The sequence below is a fragment of the Drosophila miranda genome, chromosome XR (genome assembly GCF_003369915.1).
Source record: "Drosophila miranda strain MSH22 chromosome XR, D.miranda_PacBio2.1, whole genome shotgun sequence".
Lineage (NCBI taxonomy): Eukaryota > Metazoa > Arthropoda > Insecta > Diptera > Drosophilidae > Drosophila > Drosophila miranda.
In genome coordinates, this window is record NC_046674.1 from 6557749 (window position 1) to 6575473 (window position 17725).

Below are 17725 nucleotides of genomic sequence, written 5' to 3' on the forward strand. Positions count from 1 at the left end.
TCACACTGTTCCAAGTGTCCGTCCTCAAGTCCCCAAAACGCAGAAGGACTGCTGAATCTGGATCTGGATAATGATCCCATAATTTGTATAGCAAGAAGGAATAAATGAAATTGCAGTGGCTACGCTACCCCTTCCACGCGCTTACTCATTCTTTGTCCCTCCCTCACACACTCTTCCTCGTGGAGTGTGCGGAATGGAGCGAGATAAAACGGCTTGACATTCGAACATAACTAGCGGTCGTGGCTCCTCTCTGTCTCTCGCAAAATTGACCAAAAAATAAGGTCGTCCCTTTTACGAAGACCGATACACAAAACAGACAGAGAAAGAGAGAGAGAGAGAGAGAGACACCACTTCTGGCGCATAAATCATAAACTCGGCTCATGTTGAAAGATGGACAAAATAAACATCGTTCTATCGTATACTTACAGGTTTATATCCCCCGATTATAAAAAACAATGGGGATATGTTAGGTAAGTACACTTGATTGAATACTACATGTAGTTCCATCTTTATTTTATTTGCTTCTCTACTTCCAAACATAAACCACATTCAAAATGCCTTAGGATTTAAACAATATCATCTTTTACATCTGTATTTGATGTAAACGTATCTGTTTCTGTTTGACAGGATTTAGCTTTCATTAAGCCATTTCTTTCTCTTCAACGTTCCTCGGTGTAGGGGGTCACAATCTTTTAAATACTGAATGCATTAGTTATACAATATTTAAATTAAAAATATGATGGAATAAATGCTACGTCGTGCTGTTAATAAACAGCGAGTGCTGCTGATGTTCAGAATGCGTCTGTCTGCCAGGCATTTCTGTGTGTTTTGTTGTTTCCTTTTGTTATACCATTTATTATTGTTGAAAAGCTAATTTAGTTTATTAAGTACGTATGGTTTCTCTTTTAGAGCTGCCAACAGTTGATGGGGAAATAATATCATTTAGACTAGATGGTAAAAGTGTCATGCAAATTATATGGTTTTAAGATCAGTTTGGTGGTGGCGAAAGCGTTATCCTTACAGCGAAGGAAGCTAAAGGAGATTTATTGGCAATGAATAGGCATTCGCGATGGTGTTTGTGGTTCCCATTCCCTGGATGATCATTAGAGATAATAATAATTGTTTTCTTGATATTACCGGGATTGGGGGGTGGTTCGAAGTCGGACTCGAGAAACGATTTTCAGTAGAGCTTTAGGTATATCGTAGATATTAGGGAAGCAACGAATACACATTTCGCTGTTAGAAGTAATGGCGGGGTACAAATCGTAAACGAATCTATAAAATAGTAGTCACAAAATTGAGATTATTAATTAATACCGGGGGAATAATAATTGCCATTGAACTATTATATGTACAATATATATGTAGGTTCTCTGGCTTGTCGGATCTCGTTTCATGGTTTTAATGATAACTTAATGCATAATCATTATATTTAAGTCTCACAGAACTGTTTTTTGTTTAACGCACTTAAAGTCGACTTATTATAATTTGGGACACTCTTTCCAAGGATCCTCCAATCGAGGTCGAGTATAACCCGATACTCTCACGTATTTATTGTCGTTCTCACTACTACATAGCTTTCTTGGTGGCTATTACTTTCTTTCCGCTCGACAAAGGAGGAGTAATTATATTCAACTCTTTACGGGATAATATTTTATATTAATAACAACGGAATGGTATGGTTTTTTTACAGCTTTTTTATGGGTAGTTGAGCGTTTTTGGGAAGTACATATATATTCTGTGTCTGTTTATCTGTGTGTTTTGGCTTTGTATGTTTTTTAAGATGGGTGTAAATTAGTTTGGCTTGGCATTCGGATGCTCAGCTTCTTCCCAATAAACGCATCGAAACCCCCTTTTGAGATATACCCCAGATATACTATCTGATTGAAAGGAATATATGTTTTGTGTGATGTGTAGTTTACCCTGTTGACATATTCTGTTCTGTTCTGCTCTCGATATATATATATGTTATATATCTGCTATATATATAGTCAGGTACGCGTAAGCATTCGTTTCACTGTTTAGTGGAAATCTACTACGAGGAACATTTCTTTTTGTTAAGTGTATGGGAGGAGTGGGGTGAGGGATATATTGTGTGTTTTTTTTGTTTGCCGCTTGGCTGCGACTCGCTCGCCTCCAAATCCCTCGATTCCCCCTCCACGGGAACAACATTCGGCCCTTCCGCATCCCCGTTCTCGTCATCATCGTCATCACTGGAGTCCGCAAAGGTGTGCAAGGTAAGTCTGGCTTGGAAATCGTTCAAGGCCTGCTCGAAAAGATCGATGGTGTGCTGGTTGCTGGCTATCACCTGCTGGGTGTTCAACAGATCCTCTGTGGCGCTGAACAGGAGATCTTGAATAGAGCTGGAGTGTGAGGAGGCAAGCGAGCGCGATGTATGTGCAACTGCTCCTGGTGCTGCTGCTGTTTCAGAGTCCTGTAGATTGTTTGACATGATTTGCTCACCGCTGCTGCTGCTGGGATCCTCGCGGATGTTGCTGGCCGCCAGTCCCCGCGTCAGCTCATCCGCATGGGCCAGCGTGGAGCCAATGATGTCGCTGGCAATCCGGATGGCAGCGTCTGTGGCGGCAATATGAAATGAAATGAAACTAGACGCAGCTGCTGCTGCTGTATTTGTCGTCGGTAGCCGGCCACGAGTATGGAGCAGGATTTTTCGCCCTTCTTGAAGGCCTCCTCAATGTCTTGGCTGGTGCGGTCATCGTATTGCCACCAACCTGAAGATTTACGACAAGAATGTTTTTGGAGTGCGACCTCGTTTGGGTCGTTAATCACAGTTTGTTTCGTGTTCTTTGGTTTTTTTGGATGTGGGGATGGGCGGCGGTGGATGGGGGTTGAGGGATGGAATTTCGGATTGTGGTTAGTTGGAAGCGGGGGGCATGGGAATCCCGGCCACGCCTTTGTAGTTGGCAGGTGGTGGGTCCCCGTTACGGCGCCTCTGAATGGCTCGAGTCTTGAATGGGTACGGCTGAATCTGGCGCATTTTACAAAAGTCGATGAAACATATCAACCCACATATCATCACCATCAAACGACTGGGGTGATTATTCTCACTAGCGGCGCTGCTCTGCGGCTGAACGACGCCACCGTATACGTAAAGGTGTCCTATTTCATCAGGATCATTCGAAATATTGATACGGCGCCAACCATTGCCACGCCGTTCTGGTTCTTGAGACTGCAACGACGACGGCGGCGATGGTACCTCCTCCTGGGGATTATCCTTCTTATAGGTCTCGTATTTCTCAAAGCCCTCTTCGATCTCTTCGTTGGTTCGCTTATCGTAGGCCCACCAGCCCTCTAAATTATGGTGAGTGGTGAGGGGTGAGTGCTTTTTGGTCTGGGCTGATGAGTTATCGTCTGGGAAATGCGGGGCGCCCGACACCAGAAATTATGCATGCTAGACTTACCGTTGCGTCCCTCGTAGTACCATTGATAGCCATCCTCAGTGGCGCGGGTGGCGAAAATGTCCTCGATGCCATTCACCAGGGTTGGGTTCTCCAGAAATTCGGTGGGGAACTCGCGTCGGCACAGGGCACAACGACGATTCAGGTAAGCAACTCCCTACAAAAAGAGACGGGATACATTTCGTTAGATAAATGCCGTCTCCCCCTCCACGCAAGCCACTGCCGTTGGATCCAGTTGCAAGCTCTCCCAGCAGCCAACTGGAAAATGCATTCAAGTGCTAATTGAAATACTTGTCCAAGGCCCAAACTTGTTGGTGATCAAAATTTGAAATTGGACAAGTTTTCAGCCGGAAGCCAATGGAAACATGTATCTGTGCTGTGCACGATTGTGCCACCTGGTAACTGGCAACTGGTGGCAATGCTAATCAATCGAACTGCCAGCAGGCACCAAAGGGCTCAGAACAGCCTTGAACCTGCCTACGTGCTCCACGATACTCGCTCACCAACGGCGAATATTCAAAACTCGATTTGACGACGCGCTTCGCATAGGCAAGTGGCGGCGGAGAGGCTTCCGCATTTCGCGGGGCGGGTACTACGCACCTTTACGCAAAGGAAGCAAAAAATGTGGCCGCAAGGGAGACGAGCTGGATGGATGCAAGTCTCGAGGCAGACGGCGCATTCCAAGGGAGCGCCCCCTGTGCCGGATGGTCCATCAAGTGCGGGAGGACCTACAAGAAAAAAAAAAAGGCATACAGCGGGTGAACACACGATTGACGGTTGCCTGGGTTGAAGGGGCTTACCCGTTTCCCCGTTGGTGGCGGTGGCCACAGGAGAGGCTCCTGTCTGAGGAGCAGCGCCAACAATGCCACTGGCGTCACTGGCGGCAGCAGCAGCCGAAGTGGACGGCATGTCGCGGGTGAGATCAATGGTCTCCAAGTACACCAATTCCTCCTCTTCGTCTGAGGAAATCACGATGACTTCGTTATTTATATCTTCGTTATAATTCGACATTTCGTTAACAACTAAAACTTATTTAACAATATAAAAAAACGAAGGGAACGTCTCGGACGTATGTTTTCGCTTTTTTTTTCGTTTCTCAACAACAAAAAAGTGAAACCAAAAATGGTAGGCTATTAGGGATGTCCAATTGATATACTAATATATCGATATATTTGGTGTGGTTGTAATATATTTGAGTGATACTTTTTGAAGGGCTCGATACTTTTGTGCGATAAACGCAACTTAACGGCGCCTTATTTCAAAATCTTTGTTGGTACTTCCGTGCCCAGGAAACACAAGGAAGTTTTAGTCGCGCGTCGGCAAAGATCGGTTTTCTCTCTTTGAGTACGTTTGCTTTTTATCATTTCACCACAATTTATTAATAGCACGTGTTTGTTGAAAGCCATTACTATTCCTTTATTTTGGGTGCTATTTTTGCATAGATTTCCATCTGAAATCATTGAACCCAGCCTATTCTACGGAAAACAAGGAAGCTATCCCCCTAATTTGGTATCTAGACAGCTGATTAATATCTAATTGAGTTTTTTATACCCTTTCAGGTGGGTATCCTGATGTGTCGTGTCAATAGTTAAGTGTATTTGCCATTTTTTATATATAATAGTATAGCTCAATAAGATTAAATGGAAACAATCGATTCGCAAGGATATCTAAAGCTTCGGCCCCCGAACTTAGTATTTTTCTTATTTGATATTGAAAAAAATCAATTATAATGTATTTGGGAAACTGATCGAGCGACCTGTTGAATATTTCCGAGCCCGCTTTCGGAATCTACCCGAAGCGCGCTAGAGTTTTTTTTTCTCAGTGTACGTACGCTGAAGGTCGATTACCTCGCACTTGAGCACGATCTGACGGAATTTTCTTAAAAAATGATTTAAAATAAATGCAAGTATTTTCAGTTTTGTTTTTTTTTTTTTTGTAAATCGTGCGAAACTTACCTTCTCCGCAGGTTATCCGTTTGATCCAGCGACAGGTTGGGACTACTGCCGTGGTGTCGCCTCCGGCCGTACAATTGCTGCCGGGAGGCGGTAGCGGCGGCGACACTGACCAAATCATCGCGACTCTTGCTCAGACTGTCGCTAAATGGTTGCATTGTCCGTGAGAGAGAGTTTTAGAGTGGTCTGCGGACTCCTTACGACATGCTTGGCTGTTTGGTGGGGGGGGGGGTTTATCTGCGGAAGGTCAAGTGATTTGGTATCAAAGGTTTCAGAACCTCGGTGAACTCCACACAAATTCGCGCGCTCGCGCATTAACCTGTAATCTTTTATCAATGAACAACGCCAAAGCACACAAAATCAATAAGAGACGACGTCAAACGGCAAAATGCGCAGGATGTGCTCTGCGTACGACAGCGAGAGAGAGGGCGGGCGGTCAAAGTCGTTTGTTCCTTGTCGTCACGGGGAGAGCCCACGCAAATTCAAGTAAGCTTGTTGTAGTCTACTAAAAGATACCCCTATATAGATTTCATCTCATTTCTATCTACAAGAGTATTTGGTAGTATCTCACTCATCCCATTAGAATTAGTTACGCTATGTACTTTCATGTATTTTTATCTGTCCAAGGTAATCCTGAGCAAGACTCCATATCTATGATTTTGAATGCTTCCTTTTGCCTGTTACCCTTTGCACCCTTTGCACGGTACCTTGCAAGCCATAAAGTCAAAGCAGCAAAGAAAGCGTGAGATTTTGTTCGCATGAACAGCGATGAAGATGAAGAAGAAGAAGGAAGAGTCGGCCACCTTTCAGTTCAATAATTACATTTGTCCATTTCACATTCCGCATAACGTCCAATTGTACATGTGTATACATACGGTATTTCTTTCACTTTCAAAGTGCAGTCTGAGCTATTTTTATGATGCCTTTAAAAGGCAAATTACAAAAAAGAACACACTTGCACATCCACCATCGAGTATTTCTGCATGCCTGTGTGTGCACATACATGCACATGTACGTATGCATGTACATATGTACATGTGTAAATCCACTTCTTCTGCTTTTTGCCTTTGCCGTGCTTTTGGTGCTGCTGGTTCTTGGTTTTGTGGGGGTTTTTTTTTAACTTGGCTAAAGCTAGAACATAACAAAAAAAAAGACATTTAGCCACACACACCAATACACTTTTTTCTCTATTTCTGTACTCCTCTCCGACTCTCTCACACATACACACACACACACACACACACACACACACACATGGCACACACCCACACGGACACACGTTGGAAACCTTACAGCGCAGCTTTGTGCTGTTGCTGCTTCCTCTTCTTCGTTGTGTTCCCTCTTTCAGAGAAAATCAATATACAATTTTTTATTTGCACATTTTCACAGTTTCGCACAAGTTTTCAAGCCATTTTCCCCATGGAAATTGTATTCTCCATTCATTTGCTTACATTTATTTGGTCTTTGTGGGTAATTTTAATTGATTTTTGCTTGAAATAAAAAAATTAAAGACTGGTTTCTGGGGGAGCCCAGTTGCGCTTTAGATAACGAAACGGAGAACGCGTTATTCCGACCCAACCGTCCGCACCAAAGGTAGATACAAATCAACTACAAAAAAAGTGGCCGAAGCTGGCTTTAGGCCGAAACCGAGACCGCCTCAGAGAGAGCACAGCGCACAGCACCACAAAATTGGTATGTACCGCCGTGAGCTAAGCCGATTTCCTCCCTCGAAACCAGTTTGGAGCGCAGGTTGCACTGCGCATGTGTGTGCCCAGAGAGACGGACAGATAGAGAGAGAGAGAGAGCACGAAGAAGAGAGCAGAGCCATGGCCAACCATCAAAGCACTTGCAAGGTACTTAGGCTGTCGGTTGTTGGCATGGGAAACTGGAGCTGGCTCCAAAAAGCTTCGATCCAAACATGTCCGATCATGTTTGCAGGCCAAAAAGCTTATGCAGCTGCGGCGACAACAACGAAGCTTTTGGCGTCAATGCAAGAAATGGTAAACAAAACGCGACAGAGACCGATGATGATAGTACTTCGAATTCAAGATAGTATTTACTTTAAGGCTTTAAGCGTACGTACATTTGTATATATGTATGTATGTATGTATATGTATGCATACAAATCCTGGCGATCCGTTTTTTTTATTACCTCAATCTCGGAGACTATAAGAGCTGGATACATCAACGAGACATCCTGGCTTCAACGCCTATTATCTATTCATCAATCAATAATAATAATAATTTTATTGAAATTATACACAATAGTGAGTTACTCAGTTACATTAGCTCCAATGTAGCTTTGTACGTAATAGTTGTTCAAATAATAAAGTTTTCAACTCTTTTACACTGGAAAAACGCATTATTTTTTTATACGTGATTGAATTTCCCCCGGCGAGTTTTATTTTTGGAGGATCATATTACCTTTTCATAATGATTCTGTTGGCTGATAAGAGTCATTCTGTCATCAAAGTATTGTTATAAAAGAATCGATCGGAAATCTGGGCGATCCCCTTACACTGCACAACAGGTAGAAAGAACATAAGAACATGATGCAGCAGGTAGCATAATTTCTATGTAAACAAAGATGACTCATGGACACAAAGCAAAGAGAGTGGTTCTGTTCGCCCTGCAGACCATATTTATGGGACAGCCACGATCCCAATGCCTGCCCCCACTCCGGTCCCTTGTTAGAGCAACAACGCCTGTACCCCCACCCCCCCGTCTATGGCCCTAAAGAGGTACATACAACCATCTTGTTGGTTCAAAAAGAGCACCACAAACAACAGGTCCAGTAATTTGTTATGCCGCCTGCGTGCCTTTCAGGCATTTTCATTTGGTCCATTGCGCATGAGTCATTGGGTTAAGGTATTCGTAGACGGACAGGGTCCAGGGTCCAGGGTTCCACGGTTCCCAGTTCCAGGTTCCAGGTCCCATTCCCGTCAATCAGTGCCACAAAAGGGAAATGCGATAGGATTTCGTTGCCTTTATCGAGTGCTGTTTGGAGGGGGATCATGATTTAGGATGCCATCTTTAAGCGATCGTTTTCAACTTAATTGTATAAGTTTGATACATACAAGGATATGATGTTGCCTTTGTTATTATACCCGGTACTCGACGAGTTTGGGGATATATGCATGTATTTATTAGTTTCGTGTTGGCAGTGGATGTGTGTAAGACCCAGACACACATAGTATATACATATGTACATATATTCTTGATCAGCATCAGCAGCGGACTCGATTTACATAGCCATGTCTGTCTTCCGTCCGTCCGTTCGTCCCGACAACCGCCTAGATCGCAGAGACTATAGCTAGAGTAACACAATTTTGTACCCAGACTCCTGTGATGTCACACTGTTCCAAGTGTCCGTCCTCAAGTCCCCAAAACGCAGAAGGACTGCTGAATCTGGATCTGGATAATGATCCCATAATTTGTATAGCAAGAAGGAATAAATGAAATTGCAGTGGCTACGCTACCCCTTCCACGCGCTTACTCATTCTTTGTCCCTCCCTCACACACTCTTCCTCGTGGAGTGTGCGGAATGGAGCGAGATAAAACGGCTTGACATTCGAACATAACTAGCGGTCGTGGCTCCTCTCTGTCTCTCGCAAAATTGACCAACAAATAAGGTCGTCCCTTTTACGAAGACCGATACACAAAACAGACAGAGAAAGAGAGAGAGAGAGAGAGAGACACCACTTCTGGCGCATAAATCATAAACTCGGCTCATGTTGAAAGATGGACAAAATAAACATCGTTCTATCGTATACTTACAGGTTTATATCCCCCGATTATAAAAAACAATGGGGATATGTTAGGTAAGTACACTTGATTGAATACTACATGTAGTTCCATCTTTATTTTATTTGCTTCTCTACTTCCAAACATAAACCACATTCAAAATGCCTTAGGATTTAAACAATATCATCTTTTACATCTGTATTTGATGTAAACGTATCTGTTTCTGTTTGACAGGATTTAGCTTTCATTAAGCCATTTCTTTCTCTTCAACGTTCCTCGGTGTAGGGGGTCACAATCTTTTAAATACTGAATGCATTAGTTATACAATATTTAAATTAAAAATATGATGGAATAAATGCTACGTCGTGCTGTTAATAAACAGCGAGTGCTGCTGATGTTCAGAATGCGTCTGTCTGCCAGGCATTTCTGTGTGTTTTGTTGTTTCCTTTTGTTATACCATTTATTATTGTTGAAAAGCTAATTTAGTTTATTAAGTACGTATGGTTTCTCTTTTAGAGCTGCCAACAGTTGATGGGGAAATAATATCATTTAGACTAGATGGTAAAAGTGTCATGCAAATTATATGGTTTTAAGATCAGTTTGGTGGTGGCGAAAGCGTTATCCTTACAGCGAAGGAAGCTAAAGGAGATTTATTGGCAATGAATAGGCATTCGCGATGGTGTTTGTGGTTCCCATTCCCTGGATGATCATTAGAGATAATAATAATTGTTTTCTTGATATTACCGGGATTGGGGGGTGGTTCGAAGTCGGACTCGAGAAACGATTTTCAGTAGAGCTTTAGGTATATCGTAGATATTAGGGAAGCAACGAATACACATTTCGCTGTTAGAAGTAATGGCGGGGTACAAATCGTAAACGAATCTATAAAATAGTAGTCACAAAATTGAGATTATTAATTAATACCGGGGGAATAATAATTGCCATTGAACTATTATATGTACAATATATATGTAGGTTCTCTGGCTTGTCAGATCTCGTTTCATGGTTTTAATGATAACTTAATGCATAATCATTATATTTAAGTCTCACAGAACTGTTTTTTGTTTAACGCACTTAAAGTCGACTTATTATAATTTGGGACACTCTTTCCAAGGATCCTCCAATCGAGGTCGAGTATAACCCGATACTCTCACGTATATATTGTCGTTCTCACTACTACATAGCTTTCTTGGTGGCTATTACTTTCTTTCCGCTCGACAAAGGAGGAGTAATTATATTCAACCAAAGACTATACAATACCAAGATGTCGCATGAGGAACAAATGCTTTTTCAATTTTCGTTTGACGCTTCATGGTACGGGCGCGCGGGGCTAGTACTTCAATTCTCTTTTACGCTACCTTCGCCTCCGAAGTGCTACTCGGCTTCGTCAATGCCTCGGTCAGCACGAGCTCGAGCCAACCCAGAAATATGCTTGTAGTTGTGTATATGTGAAACCCCGCGCGCTCCCTCGAGCCTTTTGGGTCCTAAAGTTAGGACCCGCCATAGAACAGCTTTTTGGTCGCTCATGCGACATCTTGGTATTGTATAGTCTTTGATTCAACTCTTTACGGGATAATATTTTATATTAATAACAACGGAATGGTATGGTTTTTTTCCAGCTTTTTTATGGGTAGTTGAGCGTTTTTGGGAAGTACATATATACATATTCTGTGTCTGTTTATCTGTGTGTTTTGGCTTTGTATGTTTTTTAAGATGGGTGTAAATTAGTTTGGCTTGGCATTCGGATGCTCAGCTTCTTCCCAATAAACGCATCGAAACCCCCTTTTGAGATATACCCCAGATATACTATCTGATTGAAAGGAATATATGTTTTGTGTGATGTGTAGTTTACCCTGTTGACATATTCTGTTCTGTTCTGTTCTGCTCTCGATATATAGATATGTTATATATCTGCTATATATATAGTCAGGTACGCGCTGCATTTCTCTAGTTAACATTCCTTTCACTGTTTAGTGGAAATCTACTACGAGGAACATTTCTTTTTGTTAAGTGTATGGGAGAAGTGGGGTGAGGGATATATTGTGTGTTTTTTGAATTAATGTTTATAGTCCCTCGTGTTTGCCGCTTGGCTGCGACTCGCTCGCCTCCAAATCCCTCGATTCCCCCTCCACGGGAACAACATTCGGCCCTTCCGCATCCCCGTTCTCGTCATCATCGTCATCACTGGAGTCCGCAAAGGTGTGCAAGGTAAGTCTGGCTTGGAAATCGTTCAAGGCCTGCTCGAAAAGATCGATGGTGTGCTGGTTGCTGGCTATCACCTGCTGGGTGTTCAACAGATCCTCTGTGGCGCTGAACAGGAGATCTTGCATAGAGCTGGAGTGTGAGGAGGCAAGCGAGCGCGATGTATGTGCAACTGCTCCTGGTGCTGCTGCTGTTTCAGAGTCCTGTAGATTGTTTGACATGATTTGCTCACCGCTGCTGCTGCTGGGATCCTCGCTGATGTTGCTGGCCGCCAGTCCCCGCGTCAGCTCATCCGCATGGGCCAGCGTGGAGCCAATGATGTCGCTGGCAATCCGGATGGCAGCGTCTGTGGCGGCAATTGTGGAAATGAAACTAGACGCAGCTGCTGCTGCTGTATTTGTCGTCGGTGGATTGGGTGCTGGTCGGCTGAACACAGTATCGCTGGTCACCTGGTTGCCCTCGATCCGGAGACCGGCCACTCCTTTCTTGGGTATGGTGGCCAAATCCCTTTTCACACGGCGGCAACGAGTGGGCTCGTTCTGACGCTGTTGCACTAGCTGCTCCAGATCGACCACGTAAACATAGCCGGCCACGAGTATGGAGCAGGATTTTTCGCCCTTCTTGAAGGCCTCCTCAATGTCCTGGCTGGTGCGGTCATCGTATTGCCACCAACCTAAAGATATATTTACGACAAGAATGTTTTTGGAGTGCGACCTCGTTTGGGTCGTTAATCACAGTTTGTTTCGTGTTCTTTGGTTATTTTGGATGTGGGGATGGGCGGCGGTGGATGGGGGTTGAGGGATGGAATTTCGGATTGTGGTTAGTTGGAAGCGGGGGGCATGGGAATCCCGGCCACGCCTTTGTAGTTGGCAGGTGGTGGGTCCCCGTTACGGCGCCTCTGAATGGCTCGAGTCTTGAATGGGTACGGCTGAATCTGGCGCATTTTACAAAAGTCGATGAAACATATAAACCCATAAATCATCACCATCAATCGACTGAGGTGATGATTCTCACTTGCGGCGCTGCTCTGCGGCTCAGCGCCGCCACCGGATACGTACAGGTGTTCTATTTCATCAGGATCATTCGAAATATTGATACGGCGCCAACCATTGCCACGCCGTTCTGGTTCTTGAGACTGCAACGGCGACGGCGGCGATGGTACCTCCTCCTGGGGATTATCCTTCTTATAGGTCTCGTATTTCTCAAAGCCCTCTTCGATCTCTTCGTTGGTTCGCTTATCGTAGGCCCACCAGCCCTCTAAATTGTGGTGAGTGGTGAGGGGTGAGTGTTTTTTGGTCTGGGCTGATGAGTTATCGTCTGGGAAATGCGGGGCGCCCGACACCAGAAATTATGCATGCTAGACTTACCGTTGCGTCCCTCGTAGTACCATTGATAGCCATCCTCAGTGGCGCGGGTGGCGCAAATGTCCTCGATGCCATTCACCAGGGTTGGGTTATCCAGAAATTCGGTGGGGATCTCGCGTCGGCACATGGCACAACGACGATTCTTGTAAGCAACTCCCTACAAAAAGAGACACGGGATACATTTCGTTAGATAAATGCCGTCTCCCCCTCCACGCAAGCCACTGCCGTTGGATCCAGTTGCAAGCTCTCCCAGCAGCCAACTGGAAAATGCATTCAAGTGCTAATTGAAATACTTGTCCAAGGCCCAAACTTGTTGGTGATCAAAATTTGAAATTGGACAAGTTTTCAGCCGGAAGCCAATGGAAACATGTATCTGTGCTGTGCACGATTGTGCCACCTGGTAACTGGCAACTGGTGGCAATGCTAATCAATCGAACTGCCAGCAGGCACCAAAGGGCTCAGAACAGCCTTGAACCTGCCTACGTGCTCCACGATACTCGCTCACCAACGGCGAATATTCAAAACTCGATTTGACGACGCGCTTCGCATAGGCAAGTGGCGGCGGAGAGGCTTCCGCATTTCGCGGGGCGGGTACTACGCACCTTTATGCAAAGGAAGCAAAAAATGTGGCCGCAAGGGAGACGAGCTGGATGGATGCAAGTCTGGAGGCAGACGGCGCATTCCAAGGGAGCGCCCCCTGTGCCGGATGCTCCATCAAATGCGGGAGGACCTACAAGAAGAAAAAAAAAGGCATACAGCGGGTGAACACACGATTGACGGTTGCCTGGGTTGAAGGGGCTTACCCGTTTCCCCGTTGGTGGCGGTGGCCACAGGAGAGGCTCCTGTCTGAGGAGCAGCGCCAACAATGCCACTGGCGTCACGGGCGGCAGCAGCAGCCGAAGTGGACGGCATGTCGCGGGTGAGATCAATGGTCTCCAAGTACACCAATTCCTCCTCTTCGTCTGAGGCAATCACGATGACTTCGTTATTTATATCTTCGTTATAATTCGACATTTCGTTAACAACTAAAACTTATTTAACAATACAAAAAAACGAAGGGAACGTCTCGGACGTATGTTTTCGTTTTTTTTTTCGTTTCTCAACAACAAAAAAGTGAAACAAAAAATGGTAGGCTATTAGGGATGTCCAATTGATATACTAATATATCGATATATTTGGTGTGGTTGTAATATATTTGAGTGATACTTTTTGAAGGGTTCGATACTTTTGTGCGATGAACGCAACTTAACGGCGCCTTATTTCAAAATCTTTGTTGGTACTTCCGTGCCCAGGAATGCCCACGCCCAGAATATTGCTCACTCCGCATACATTTTGCTGACCCATACCACTAACCACACAGTGAATATGTATGTGTCAGCTTATACAAAGAAATACAGATTTTGCTGCGTACGCTCCCAGGTCTTCGGCGCTGGTAGGATTTTATGTATATACTATGTGGACTAATAGCTAGTATAAACTTGGTTTGCGGCAAGCGTCTTTGCGTCTAGCCGTATTTATTTTTACATATTTTTTTTAGCATAGGGGCCTAGTGGTGGCAAAAAGTTGCGTCCATTTTGAACGCATGAGCGTCTGCACTTTGCCCTTAACTCAACATATTTCCACTTTTGTGCAACTAATAAAAACAAAAACTTGCTCCAAAAAAATATCTACTTTAAACTAATTTTGTCTCTAGATAAGACATTTTTGTAAGCCCGTGAGGCCACAAGGACACTGCTGGAGATATGGGAGGAGAAAATCAATGGTTTTCATGGTGTGAGAAATAACTCCCACAAACTGTACAAAGGGAAATAAAAAATAAATACTTATGAGGGCTAAGTGTCCTTCGTCCATTTTCGTATCGTTTTCCATAATTTTGTTTCGTTAAAAAGTCCGATATCGATAGGAAATCCGCGGCTGTGTAAAAAGGCTGCTGTTTCCACTGGACGCATATCGATATAATTCATCGCACACGCAATTAAGGACTCTCATCTCTGATGCATATTAACTAGTATTGGGTAAACATTGCTCTTTTGGTGAACATGTTCACTTGTTCTTTTTTAGTAAGTAAGTCAACTCACTCAAATTGCTCACTGTTCATGCACAAATCCCTAAGCACCACAGTGCTCCTGATTGCTATTTCAACTCAGTCTAAGGCATCCCCCCAAATCTGGTTCAGTCTTTAGGTCTTTGGAAACAATGCCAAGAGCATTGACATGTTGTGACTGCTTGAAGAAAATACAGCATTACTATAGAATTCATTGCCAGAAAAACATCTATCAGCAACAACAAAAAAAAAAATTCAAAACCAAAGCCGATCTTAACGTGTTAAAACCAAATCATGTACAGAATCAAAAAGAGACCCAACCAGATCGTTGCTAAAACGCGTAGCGGTCTGTTTCGTAACATTGAAAGTCTCGACAGTATCAAGCCGAGCAGCAAGAAGAAGGGGAGTATCGATCAAAACAGCCTGGAGCCCATGGAGGAGGACAATATTCCGCGTCCGGTCTTTCGACGCCGTCTCTCGAAACGTGCTTCATCAACCGGGCAGAACGAGCATGATATGATATCACCACAGGATGAGGATATCATAAACTACATAAATGGCTCATGGAACCTGTTAGTGACACCGAATCCCAGTGACTTGAGCATGACAGCCAACAATACAATTGGTCCGGAGGAAAGCATCTTGGTCAATACACAGGCTGACACCGACTCATTGGGGACTGTTTGGATAGAGCCCCCTAGTCCAGAGTTGGAGAATTTCAAGCCCTTCGATTTGGAATCCTGGTGGAGTCGTCGCTTGTTCGAGAGCATTACCAAAGACATATAATAGGGAGTCTCAATTATTATTATTATTTCATTTATCAACACTTTTACAAAATGGGCTGAATTGGGTTGTGCGAGTGTGTAAAATAATAACAACAACAATAAGACAATTGAATGTTCTTTTCGTAGCAATCAATAACTATGACTATGCTGTATTCACGCGTGGGTAGCCTAGACTTTATTCGGTAGTTGTGGTAGGAAAAGCATTAGTGGTAGGAAAAAGTTGCGTCTATTCGGAATATTGGACCATTTTCGGCCATAAAGACATGGCTGGATGTATGGGAGGAGAACTTCGATGGCTTTCGTGGCGCAAGGAAGAGCTCCCACGAACTGTCCAAAGAAGTGGCTGAATTTAATAAGCACATAAATACTATCAAATCAGCTTTCTCGGGACGATTTCCAATGAAAATATGCTCGACTTATTTAGGCTTTATGCATTCCAGTGGTTGTCTGTGCAGCTCCCACATTAATAATGCTTTATTTAATTCAACAAAAAAAAAAATCAATTAAAATTATATGCTTCATTGGATGCAACACCTTTTGCCACTGTGTGTGCCATCTCTCCCGTCCACCCATCTGGCCATCTGCCCATCTCCCACCTGTCGAAGGGGCATTTAACTTCATAAAAATTGACAGCCCTTGCCCAGAGGAGTGTTCGGACAGGCGCGAGGCAGCATCACGCACTTTTTAATATGCAGCCAGCATGCCACGAAAGTCCCCAAAAAAAGTGAAACACAACAACAGTCAGATGCAGTCCTGGACTCATTACATAAAAATCAATTTTTGGTTTATTTTTCCTTTCTCCGTGCATGTCATTTTTTGTCAATTACACACACACACACACACACACACACACACACACACACAACCACACAGTCGTCGGGCAGTGGCAGACAGACATTCAGACGGAAGGACTCTGCAGGGCAATTGCCTAATTGCGCGACAGACAAACGCGTTGTGAAGTCAACTGCCGACGAGTTTTGTAAATTACTGTCGTTCTGTCGATGTCCTTTCGGGCTGTTTAATGCACGTGTCCCTTCGGCGCGTTGGGGCGTTTTAAAAATGTGTTGCCTGACCGGGGACCTGCTTTGCCCTGCTTCGACGTGATTTGCTTTTGGGAATACTCTCGTACTCTTAGTCGCACTCGTATGCACGCTCAAAAAAAGGTTATTAGCAGATATTATTCCGACTATAAGATACCCACCAAAAAGATACAAGAGCCCTGCACTTTTACTGAATGTTTGCCAATAGACGTGCTCCTATAACCTTCTTTACTGTGTATGCAATAGATTGGCAGATGTACATTACTATATCCTGGAATTGTGGAGCCAACACCTGCATGGGTACAGTCTACTCTCTGGGATGTACTGGGCATATAACCACACTATTTAGTATGCATGGCAAGTCCTTCAACTCTCGAACACTCAACCCTTTATTGTCGGTGCTCGTTGCTGCACTTGTTGTTTTGTAATTGTTCTATGAGTGGTACAATTGAATTTTTATTCGCAGCAAACCATCAAGAAGGACATCAGAGAAGAAGAAAATACTATGATTGCCTCTTCATGGCGCTCCATGGCGCTCCATGACTCTTCATTGCTTTGTGGCCGCAAAGAGCAAAACCCATAAAAAAAAACGAAAGGAAAGGAAAACCTCAAATCTTAATGTAATTATCAAGCCAGAAAATATAACCGTTTATGGCGGTAGACGCCTCAAGATTATTAACACAAAAGAGGGCTGGCAATGGTCGTCATAAGCATAAAAATATTGCCCAATCCTACCACCCTTGCTGTTCTCTTTTTGTACCCCAAAAAAGGGAGGAAAAAATGGAATTTTCCTTGCACCCTCTTTGTAATAAGCTACTTTTGCATCTTTCCCACTTGTATTGCTCTTTATTTTATCATTTGCTCTGTCCCTGTCCTCTGCCCCTGCCCCTGTCCACTGCCCCTGCCCACGCCCTTTGCTGTACTTCCCTTAAACATTTTATTATCGCTCTTTTTGTGGGCGCTCGGTAAATCCCCTTAATCAACGAAAATTGTCTGTTCACACATGCCAGGATGGGCGAGAGGTTGGGTTATCGCGCCTAAAGCTTAAATAAATTTACGAGACAAATTTAGCACGATTTTCCTATTAAAATGTTGATTTTTCCACATATAGTATATCGAACCAACTGGGCAATGGGTGTTCCCTTGATCGACAAAATTTAAAGTCGGTGCCCTCC

At 43.9% G+C, this 17725-nt stretch overlaps 2 protein-coding genes and 1 pseudogene across 3 annotated transcripts; 1 reads left to right on the forward strand and 2 right to left on the reverse strand.

Moving 5' to 3' along the window:
* Positions 1 to 484: 484 nt before the first annotated feature.
* Positions 485 to 6968, reverse strand: LOC108165415 (annotated as a pseudogene).
* Positions 485 to 13804, reverse strand: LOC108152558 (E3 ubiquitin-protein ligase RNF146-B). Of its 2 annotated transcripts, none has more exons than XM_017281981.2 (5): positions 13485 to 13799; positions 13284 to 13411; positions 12685 to 12838; positions 11155 to 11990; positions 485 to 2090 (listed from the first exon to the last, which is right to left on the reverse strand). In XM_017281981.2, the coding sequence occupies exons 1-4, from the start codon at positions 13693 to 13695 to the stop codon at positions 11179 to 11181; spliced, it is 1305 nt and encodes a 434-aa protein (XP_017137470.2). In that variant the 5' UTR covers positions 13696 to 13799; the 3' UTR covers positions 485 to 2090; positions 11155 to 11178. The 2 variants fall into 2 exon arrangements, with proteins under 2 accessions (XP_017137470.2, XP_033242421.1); XM_033386530.1 differs by lacking the exon at positions 485 to 2090 and adding an exon at positions 12376 to 12574 and having other exon boundaries at positions 11877 to 11990; positions 13485 to 13804.
* A 1215-nt stretch (positions 13805 to 15019) lies between these two features.
* On the forward strand, positions 15020 to 15511 carry LOC108150774. Its single transcript, XM_017279070.2, has one exon. The coding sequence runs from the start codon at positions 15020 to 15022 to the stop codon at positions 15509 to 15511; it is 492 nt and encodes a 163-aa protein (XP_017134559.1).
* Positions 15512 to 17725: the final 2214 nt, after the last annotated feature.

Bases quoted from the DNA above. Each gene is read 5' to 3' on its own strand.
- LOC108150774 (XM_017279070.2), top strand. From the start codon at position 15,020: ATGTACAGAATCAAAAAGAGACCCAACCAGATCGTTGCTAAAACGCGT.
- LOC108152558 (XM_017281981.2), bottom strand. From the start codon at position 13,695: ATGTCGAATTATAACGAAGATATAAATAACGAAGTCATCGTGATTGCC. The intron at 13,412-13,484 runs GTAAGCCCCTTC...TTCTTCTTGTAG, and splicing joins CGCCACCAACGGGGAAACGG to GTCCTCCCGCATTTGATGGA. The intron at 12,839-13,283 runs GTGCGTAGTACC...CTCTTTTTGTAG, and splicing joins TTTGCTTCCTTTGCATAAAG to GGAGTTGCTTACAAGAATCG.